We start from the raw sequence: 10,608 nt of genomic DNA on the forward strand, positions 1-10,608 counted from the left end.
AGGTGGTGCAGATGAAGTTGAGTTCCTGGTCCTCAGGCAGGCTGACCCACTGCTGACCTCCTCTAGACTGCACTGCTCCAGTTCTCTCTACAGAGCTGCAGTCTTCTTCTCCGGTCCCGTTATCTGGAACCCAGTTCTGGTAGCAGATAGACTCTCCACTCACCCAGAACCAGAAGCTGAGGGTGCAGGTGTGACGCAGACCCAGCCACACATGTTCAGTGGAGGCTTTCTGTGCCACCTCCTTCACCCAGAGCTGGATCTCCTCAGACTGAACTGAGACCAGATCCACATGATGATCTCTGCAGTATCTCAGAGCTTCTCTCCAGGTCAGATTCTGATTGATCAAGATCAGCTTATCTGGGAAACAGGAAACTGGATAATCTAGACATCCCAGTGTCATCAAAGGGTTTTGCAGTAAACACAATGTCAAATATAAATAAAAAGGTAAAATAACAATATTTACAACCAGGGTTGGGAGGGTTACTTTAAAAATGCATTCTGTTACAGATTGCTGATTACCTGTTAAACTGTAACCTAATCCAAAGGATTACGGATGTAATCTGATTATTTTCCATGACTTTTGGATTACTTGAATCTAATTAAAGATGTATAACTAAATTAAGAAAAGAACAATACTTTTTAACAAAAATTCAGCTTAACACATGCCAAACACAAAAACTGCACTGTTATGAAACTGAATGATAAACTTTAGGTGACTTACATGTTGTGCCTCACAAAAACTGTCACTGATCTCACATTTAGAGAAATGGCCAAATGTAAGAGGAGCAATATATGAAAGTCTTTGAGGATAAAGATGAAAATTTGTATAACAGTACAATAAGCTTTGAGCATAGATGACTAAAAGTTCTTAGACTAAAACACAGGGGAACAAGTAATTGATGTAGAATGATCTAGTACATTGAATCAAATGCAATATAATTTAAAATAACAATTGTCATTCTAAAACTCTGACTGCCCATCATGTGTGTTCTATCTTCTAAAAGGCAGTACTGGCTCATAAGGTTTCATGTTGGTGTGTTGTGCTTGGACTCTGAAGATGGTAATTTGTCGACCCTCCCTAATCAGCTCTCAGCAGTTTTAGGAGTTCAGACAAATCAACTTGTCCTATGAGTTTAAAAGGCATTAATTTCACACAAAAGCTAAGAGTGAGCTGATTGTCTTAGTTGCAAATTATGATAATTTTACGCATATTAACATTTTACAACCATCATTGAAAAACCGTTGAAGAAAGAAACCACCATGTGAAAACAAAACTAAATTTGCATTGTTGCATGTATTCTGTTACTACCCAACCCTGTTTAGAACACTACATACATACAGACATTGTTGAAGAAGTGAACTACAACTCACTCTCATAACAGATGAATGGGAGCTGGTTGTCGCACTTCTCATTATTCCACTGGTCTTTCTCAGTCAGCAACACCGCAGCACACTTTCCACCTTGACCATAATTCTCTGGACCAGACATCCAGTACCTGAATGAAGAGTTGCTCTGATCTGACCACTTCCAGGAGTCGTTGAACAGGCCAATCCAAATATGATAAGCAGTCAAATAGTTTTTTGAAATATTAAAGATCTGCTGGTTCTCAGTCTGGTTCGTCACACTGGCCAGGTCTGTGTGATGTTCTCTACAGTAGCTCTGAGCTTCTCGCCGGGTCCTCGTTTCATTAATGAATACGTATCTTTCAGCCTTTGTCTTCTTTTCTTAAAAAAATTCATTACATTATTAATGTCAGTTACTTTTATTATTGCCTGCCCTCATAACCCACAAAACGAGACTAGACAGCAATAACAATGACAACAATGCACGCAATATCAAATCAGATTTCAGTATTTTACGAAGGATAATTCACTCATTAATGTGTATCTAGAAGTTCTTACCATCATAACAGACGAAAGTGAACAAACTGCTGCAGTGATCATCCATCCAGGTTCCATCACCTTTAAACATTGCAACACAGTACTGGGTCCCATTCAAAGGACCATTTGGTTCCCCACTTCTCCAGTTTCTGTACGTGCTCCCCCCTGTGTAGACATTTCCATCTGCCAGAGACCACAGCCATTCCCCCTTGTCCCCTCTGACAAGGCCGATCCAAACAGAGCTGCTGAGTATGTCATTCAGATGTTTATTCAGAGTAGCATTGAGCTTCTTCATCTCCTCCATGTTGTTGATGGTGGCCAGATCAATGTAGTTCTGTCTGCAGTAGCTCTGAGCTCCAGTCCAAGTTTTACTCTCATTCAAAAGGAGATACCGATGAGGAACATATGCAGCTAAATTACAGACAGCTGTGAAAAGGAAATGAAAATGTATAATAATTGGTATTGTATGGCAACAGTGTGTCTACAGTATATAGAGATCACACTTGTAACATATAACATATAATCATATAAATAAATGTAAATATATGGGCTGCTGAAGGTTTCCAGACAGTAAACATTAGTTGGAGTCTAGTTTGGTCTTGGACCAGTAAATAGACGTTGCACACTGACCTGAGAGAAGAAAGGTGATTAAAATCCATTTTAGGCCCATTTCTGAGAGAAACTGTTTCACAACCTAGACGTTTAGATCATATTTGAAGAATGAATGTCTACATTCAAAATGGCATGTAACATTTATCACAGACAAAACACTGAAAAAAAATCCATACTTACACTATAAAGCTGACGCAAAATGTTTTTTTCTTCCACTGTATTTGCATTAAAAGAAAATAAATTGCGTGTTGTGATGTTTGTTTCTGTTCTCCCTCTCCTGATGTATTGTTCATGTAGAGTATTCCCCCTCATTATGTTGGTACCTTGTGATATGCTCCTCCTCTGTTGCATGCAGTTCTACAGAGATAGCATCACAGTCTTGATTTGTATAATTAGACATTGTACAGGTATACTTCCAGTAAAGAGGAAACATAAAGCTCTTTGCATGTGGTGTATAGACGCAGGTTGATTTCCCTAACAAATAATCAACACCTCAACATCGCAGATGATATCAGCGAGATCGAATATCAAAGAGACATTTGATAGCTTTGTTGTGTCATCACAATGAAACATGTGCCACAAGGAATCTATGCCCAGTAGCATGAATATCCTCAACTTTACCCCTTAAGTAAGAATTTTAAAGTAAGATTTTTCCCATACCCAATGGAATTATTTGAGGGTGACGCGTAAATTCCTTAGGTATTTCTCTTAGGTCGAGGGAATTTTACATTTATGGCATTTAGCAGATGCCTTTTTCCAGAGCGACTTGCATGTTATGAAGTACAAATAGGTTAGAGTCTGAAGTACCCTCAAGCTAAGACACTGCCAAAGGCAAAAGCTAGTGCTGATATTTAGGAAGAACGATACAAAATACAGAATTAAGACATAGTATGAGTGTAATACAATACATTTCAGTAAGTGCTAGATTAGTGTTCATTTAAGTGCGTCACAATGAGATGGGTCATCAGTCAGTTCTCAAAGACACCAAGGGATGATCTTTAGACAAGCTAGTGTTCGATCCACCATCAGGGTGCCACGACAGAGAAGAGTAAAGGCTTGTCTTCTGTACGTGAATAACATTGACAGTGTTATATTGTTAATGGTCACTATTATTACCAGCTAAACTCACTCCACTCAGAAGTGAAATCATGGAAAGCATCTCCCAAGACAGAATCCCTAGATGCATCTCTCTATAACCCGAAGTTTTAGAAACTCATCCTTTCAAGCATGATTTCATACTGCATATTTTAAATACTTCTTGTAAAATTCAATAAAAAAATAATTAATTATTTGGTCATGCATTATAATTAATTGAACAACACAGCATCACAGGATGTTGTGGATGTCCTGTGAAATTCCCATTTCAATAGTGTTAAACAAAATTTGTCTTTTTGTGAAACATGAAGTGTGTGCTTTCACCATTGATTGCTGTCTGTCTCTGCATTGCAACTGCTTTGTCATGAACCTTCGCAGGTGAAGAAAGAGGTCACACACTCTGGGGAAGAAGTCTCCCATAAGTGTTACCCTGTACAGGATATTGTTTTATAGGTGATTGAGGGTATAAGGTTGCCAGAGTCGCTGAAGTGGAGAGAAGGTAGCTCCTCTGGGTGAAGGGAGCTTTCTGCCCTCGAAAGAGGGAATGATATCTTCAGTGACCTCGTCTCCATTACAGCAGTAAACTTTGCAGGGAAGTGAACTCCTCCTGAGTTTAGGATTAGAAACATTAGAAACATTCAAGTCTTTCAAAGACTCAATTTGGAAGAGATACTGAATTTGATTATATAGGCCTGTTACTCATAACTGTTACTCAAAACTTACATTGACATTTTTAGCTTGACCAGGGTGACCATACATCCTCGTTTTAGAGGGCATGTCCTCTTTTGTGACCTAAAAAGCCAGGATTCCTAAATTGCCTAAAATGTTCAGGATTTGGTTTTGATTTCATGTTGAATTTTGCTTTTGACAGTCACCCGAATATCCACTATGCTACCCTAATGTCTACTGTGTCCTCTTTGTTGGAAACCAAATTATGGTCACCCTAGTTTTACAAATTCTGTCTTCAGTCTTTTATGATTGGTTTTCCTTCCATAATAAAAATCCAATAACTGGTTATTTAGCAAAAATTAAGTAGGATTCAGGTTTTCACTCATTTAATGGTTACTTTATAAAATGTTTGAACTCCTCCTATAGGGTCATGCAGAAGGCACGGCAGAGCAAGGAAAAGGTTCACATACTAAATGTCTGAGTGAGAGAGAGGAAGGAGTGCCAGAGATGGAGAATCCAGAGAACGAGAAGGATCAAACAGACCTAGTGAGATAGAGGGATTAAGTGACAGGATTATTTAGGTGACAAGGCCCAGTCATGTGAAGTGGAATAGCTATCCACAGAACAGTTTTGATGCACAGAACAGGGTATTTGAGTATTGCTGGTTTGATAAATACAGATGGTTAGAATTATCTGTCAATCAAAAGGTAGCTTTCTGCTTTCCATGTAGAGTGTTCAGAAAAACATGCTGCTTTGTTTATTGTTGGAAAGCATGAGATGACATAAACCCATGAAGAGTGTGATAGCATGGCAGAGCTACCAGGTAAGTGGCAGTAATGAAAACACTGCTCAGATTATAGCATTTGCACATACAACAGAAAGGACGCAGCATCTTAGACAAATCACGGCAGTCACCTCAATGCTAGAAAGACAGGAACTGCCTTTTTGTGGCAGTAAGAAAAGTACAAACCAAGGCAATTTTCTTGCATGTATGGAACTTTTGAAGGAATTTGACCCTTTCTTACAATCCTCTGTCAAATATTACATATCTTTCTCCAGGAAAATGTAAACCACAATGGCAGATGAGGCCAGGAATGGACAGTCAGAGGAGTTGGCTGTGTTTGTTAAGGAGCGTTTTCTAGCACTAACAGAAATAAAGTAATTTGATGCACAGTCTATAACAGCTGTGTTGCAGAAGCAGCTTCAAATGAATGGGCAAACAGAGCCAAATATGTAGCACAAACATAAGATGGTGCAGCCATTTTGAGTGGGTCCAATGGAAGAGTGCAAGCACATTTTAGAGTACTTTGTGTCATGCCATACTTGCAGGCCTGTTTATGATGCTTGTTGGAAAGTGTCTATTCTTTTATTTTGGCACCTATCTAGTTAACCACCACTCAGTCCAAATTTAGATTGATATCACCTGAGCTTGTGCATCTTTCAGCCACTCTCTGGGCATGTCAGCTGTAATCCATTAATGCAGTTCTTGTCCCCCTGCTTGGACAGGATGCTCAGTGCGCTTGAACAATTTTGCAGTGAGCAATTTTCTAGTGAAGATGCAAGCCTTCTAAAAGGTACCCAGGCATGCAGCCCTAATTCAGAGTGAATCTTGAGTGATTCCTTTTTAACTGCGCTTGCTAAGCACCACAACATGGATCTCAAAACAGAAGAGGTGCTGGTGGCCAGAAGTTTTCTAGCCCACAAAACAGAGGCTGGATTTCCACAACTAGTTGTTAGCTGTGCACATCCTCCTAGATGCAGATGTTTCCCTCTCTAGAGACAGTCATTCATGTTGTCTTAACAATACCTCTTGAAAAAGGTCTTTTAGTGCACTGAACTAGCTGACCTCCTGGTTACCTAAAAAAAAATTGGCAGAAGAGATTTCAAAGTCTTGCAGTTAATTGAAAGTAAAACACCAGAGCTGCTGAGCCACAAGTCATAGACCAATTTGCCACATTCAAAAACAAGAGATGTTCTTTGATGATTCCATTCACAGTAGCAGCAGCAATCTGCTGTTAAATACTTTAAAAGCCCAAATACATGCTCTGTGAAAAATGATATATTTTCTAGTAAAAACATCTTAAATATAGTCAATATAATGTAGCATCCCACTACAGGCATACACAGGCTCATTGGAGGCACTGTATTTGCAGTGGGAAAGTCTGGCTGTTGTTCTAGAGGGGAGGGCTCCCACTGGTGAGAGAGAGCATCAGGCTTAGCATTTTTCAACCTGGGTCTGTATGACAACACAGTTGCATTGGGCAAATCATGTTGAATGATTGGCTATCATGCTACAATTCTCCAGGAATCGGTGGAAGAAGTTAGCAAAGCTCAGGAACTGCTGTACAAAGTTGGGGCATGTGGGTTGTGACAATTGGGCCACAGCCTAGACCTTGACTGGATCCATGCTCAGGCAGCTCTGTAACACTACAAATCCTACAAAGGATACTGTCTGAACATGGAACAGTAATTCCTCCAACTTTATGAACAAATAGTTCTTCAGGAGCAGCTGGAGGACCCACCAGACATGGGCTTGCAAGACATCAAGATGAGAATGTCATCCAAATAGACAAACATGTAATGATCAAGCACCTCCCTCAGAACCTTGTTATTTGCAGCCCTGGAAGATGGCTGAGGCATTCATCAGCCCAAAAGGCATAACTAAGCATTCATAGTGGCCCAATGAGGTGATGAAGGCCATCTTCCATTCATTCTCCTCCTTAAACCTGATTAGGTTATAGGCACTGTGCCAGTCCAGCTTGGTGAAGATGCCTGTTGCAGTGTCTTAAAGGCAGAGGACATGAGAGGTAAGGGGGAGCAGTCCTTAATCATGATCTTATTGAGTCACCTGTAATCAATATGGGGTGAACATCCCCGTCATTCTTCCCTACGAAGAAGAACCCTGGTCATGCTGGGGAAGTCGATGACTGGATGATACATAGTGCCAAAAACTCCTGGATTTAATCCTCCATGCAACTGGGGCTCTGCTTGTGCAGCAGATGCCTCTGCAGAATGAGGGGACTCCAGAGCTCCTTCAGGGGGATAACTCACTGTAACTTCCCATGGCAGCCCCTTGATTAACTAGGGCAACCCTTACCTGATCCATGTCAGCTTGCTCAGCTAAGTCCATTGTTTGGCTGTGTCAGTGAGTTTTACGCTTTCATTTCACTTATTATATTTATGGGCTTGGTAAAAACAATGAGTATAGCAGATTACTGGTCCCAAAAACAGACTTACGGGCTTCCATTCCCCTGCTCAATGATGACCAGCAAGAGATTTTTTTGCTATTTCAAGCAATCTGCATCTTTCTCATGCTCAGGAAGATGCAGAAAACACAAGCAGCAAAGGAACTTCAGCACATAACAGATAGACTTTCAGCATGCTGCTATTTTTTTTTTCCGTTATCAATATATTAATGTATGGTGGCCAGACATGGGCTGAAGGTGGTCTAAAATTATATATGAAAGCAACACCCACCAAATGTGGCTCCAAAGTATTCATTTTTGCTGTTTCAGCAAATTAATTCACTTAGAATTTCTTTGTGTACAAGTAAAAAATGTTCCATGGCATCAGGAAAAGGACTTTAGTTATGACTCAGTTTAAAATCGCTTGGTTATTCTCTACTAGACACTGGATGCAAAGTGTACACAGACACACACAGGTGTACACTACCCTTCTTTCTGACCTGCTGGAGGAAAATGCTTGTGCATGTAGTACCATACCAATTGGCTAGCTGCTCTTTGTCAAGTGGATGAACAATTAGGAGGTGGATATGTGTTCTACAATGCATAAGGCCTACACAGGGGACACAGTAAACAGGCAAGTGAAAAACAAACAAGGTGTGTGGAGTACATCTGCTCTTCCAATTCCTACTCCAGTCAAAGACTGTTATGAGCACATGGGCAGTGTTGATCTTTCAGATGCTCTGATTGGATATTACAATGTTCTTCATAAGTCAAAAAATATGATACAAAACATTAGTTTTTCCATTTTAATTGATATTGTCATTGTCAGTTTCATCCTGCACCACCAAATGGCCAAGCTACATGGACAAGACTCTCTCAAGTAAAAAGTCATCATGGAAACACTAATGGTTGCAACTTGCAAACATTTTGAGAAAACTATTAGATGTTGCAGCACTTTTAGGCCAGTCAGCACAAGAAGAGCCCCACTGCAGGCCCGTTGGTCCAGTCAGCCCAGCATGTGAAGTACATGCCTGCATTCTTTTCCACAGATGCTGCAGCTGCAAGGAGGAAATGTGAGCAGTGCAGAAAGGGAGGACAGCAAGTAAAATATTGTCTGTTTCAAACTAAATTTTGCTAATCATGTGTGATTATTTTTTCTTTACAAAAGACAACTCACCCCTTACTAATTTCTGTTAACCTCATTCTTTGGTCAAGGTAAACCCAGTGAGTATTACACATTTATTTTGCAGTGTGGAAAATATTTTCCATGGTAAACATGCTCACATGCAAATAGATCAATTGAAATACAGGACTGAGCAAAAGTTTTAGTCATGTGAGAAAATTGGATTGAAGAAGCTACACTGCACTATTAATTGAAGTCAGGAAGTTGACATTTGAACAATATCAATTCAGCACAACTCAAGATGTAAATTGCCATCTCTACTCCCATTTTTGGTTTATACCTTTTTGTTGATGCCTTATTGCCTTCTGGCTGGGGACAGAGTGGACTTTCATTTGTTAATATTTCAGCACATGAAAATATATACAAATACAATTGAGGGTTAATCTAAGACTTTATCAGCTGTGTGGACACACACAAATCTGATCTTTTCAAATCCAACCTGAGACACTTTCAGACAGGTATCTGATTTGTGGCCATGCGACCTTAATATGAACGTTCACATTAGAATTCATGTGCTTTTTTCCACTGCCCTGCGCCATCATTCAGCGTTACCGTGGCAGCAGCGCCGAACAGAAGTCAAAGCCTGTAAACAGTGGAAAAGCAGCACATTTCACGTTCGTCTCGCTCTAATAATGAAGCTGAGAGCTGATCAGAGTTAATTATCTTCACAGTGAAGCTCGTTCTGCTCGTTAGTTTGTGCTGATGATTCACGTGATTCATTCATGTGACTTTACTGAGTAGGATGCATGCATGCAGGTCATTTCAGGACACTGCTTCGTTCACATTAATGACAGATTTGAGTCTCTTACCTAAACGAGTGTGAACCATGAATGACAAAAATCATCTGAAAAATGGTCAAAAATCTTTCAGCTAGTTTACCAGAAGAAAACTGTTAAATGACAGTAGATATAAATACAGTTTAAAACCTTAATTCTAAATAATTCAAAATTTTGTCATGGCCCATTCTTAACTGCTTGTTAGGACATCCTAGATCTCACAATGCTGCTAACACAAGGTCTGCTCTTCACATTCAACATACCATGCTTCACACCAGAGTACCGAGCAAACAGAGTATTAGTGTGCAGTGAAGCTAAAAGCAGGTGACATATATGGTATGACTATATGATCATTTTATAAAGACAGTTTAAAAAATCAACATGTTAAAGGATTTTTAACTTGCAATTCTATTCAGTCACAGTACAGTTGGCATATATGGACTTTGCTAGCAAGGACTTGTTTACTGATGATGCACGTGATTCATTCACCCAGCTTTTTTGCCTTGCTTTGCTACCTGTCTCCACCCATATTAGGGAGTGGTTGGGATTGTGTTTGTGTGTGTTTAAAAACTAAAATCACATCACATGGTATCACCAACATTTACTTATTTATTTTCAAATGTGATATGCATGTTAATTGAGGCTACATTTTACAGTTGAGTGCATATACATATATTTTTTTTTGACAATGCAGATATACAGGAGAAAACATGTTTACAAATACAGCCATACAACAAGTAGTTTATACATAAGAAAATATCATAACAATTTAAGTGAATATTATAATGCATTCATTACACATAAAAAACACTATAAAAAATTGTGAAGTGTCAGTGCATTATTAGTAGTGTACATACCATGCTGCCAGTGCCAAATAAGCTCAGTCCCAGTTAGTATAGAGCATTAAAACTAACAAACCTGCCTGTTCAGAAACACACTCTGAGCCATTCTATGATTTCTTTTAACAATTTATGAATTATACCTGTATGAAATGAAACCATAGCTTATAATCAATTTTAATGTACAGGGTGATTCAAAAAGATTCATCCAATTTCAAAATGATTTATTTCACTGTAAATCATTACAGAACAAACTGGAAATTGTTTAATTGAGCATAAAGTTTATTATGTAATTTTAAGTGCTCAATATGAACCTCCTCCAGCTGTACAGAAAACATCAACGTCATAGTCAAATTCATCCCATACTC

General features: G+C 39.2%; 1 protein-coding gene across 1 annotated transcript; it reads right to left on the minus strand.

Annotated features, from left to right (window-relative positions):
* Positions 1–9: 9 nt before the first annotated feature.
* LOC118804319 (macrophage mannose receptor 1-like) lies at positions 10–2,672 on the minus strand (the record flags this gene model as incomplete). The annotated part of the gene is made up of 4 exons (XM_036564799.1): positions 2,512–2,672; positions 1,903–2,307; positions 1,372–1,725; positions 10–357 (listed from the first exon to the last, which is right to left on the minus strand). Coding segments are annotated over exons 1-4 (1,147 nt in total), but the record flags the coding sequence as incomplete, so codon positions are not given.
* Positions 2,673–10,608: the final 7,936 nt, after the last annotated feature.

Source organism: Colossoma macropomum, unplaced genomic scaffold, assembly GCF_904425465.1.
Source record: "Colossoma macropomum unplaced genomic scaffold, Colossoma_macropomum, whole genome shotgun sequence".
Lineage (NCBI taxonomy): Eukaryota > Metazoa > Chordata > Actinopteri > Characiformes > Serrasalmidae > Colossoma > Colossoma macropomum.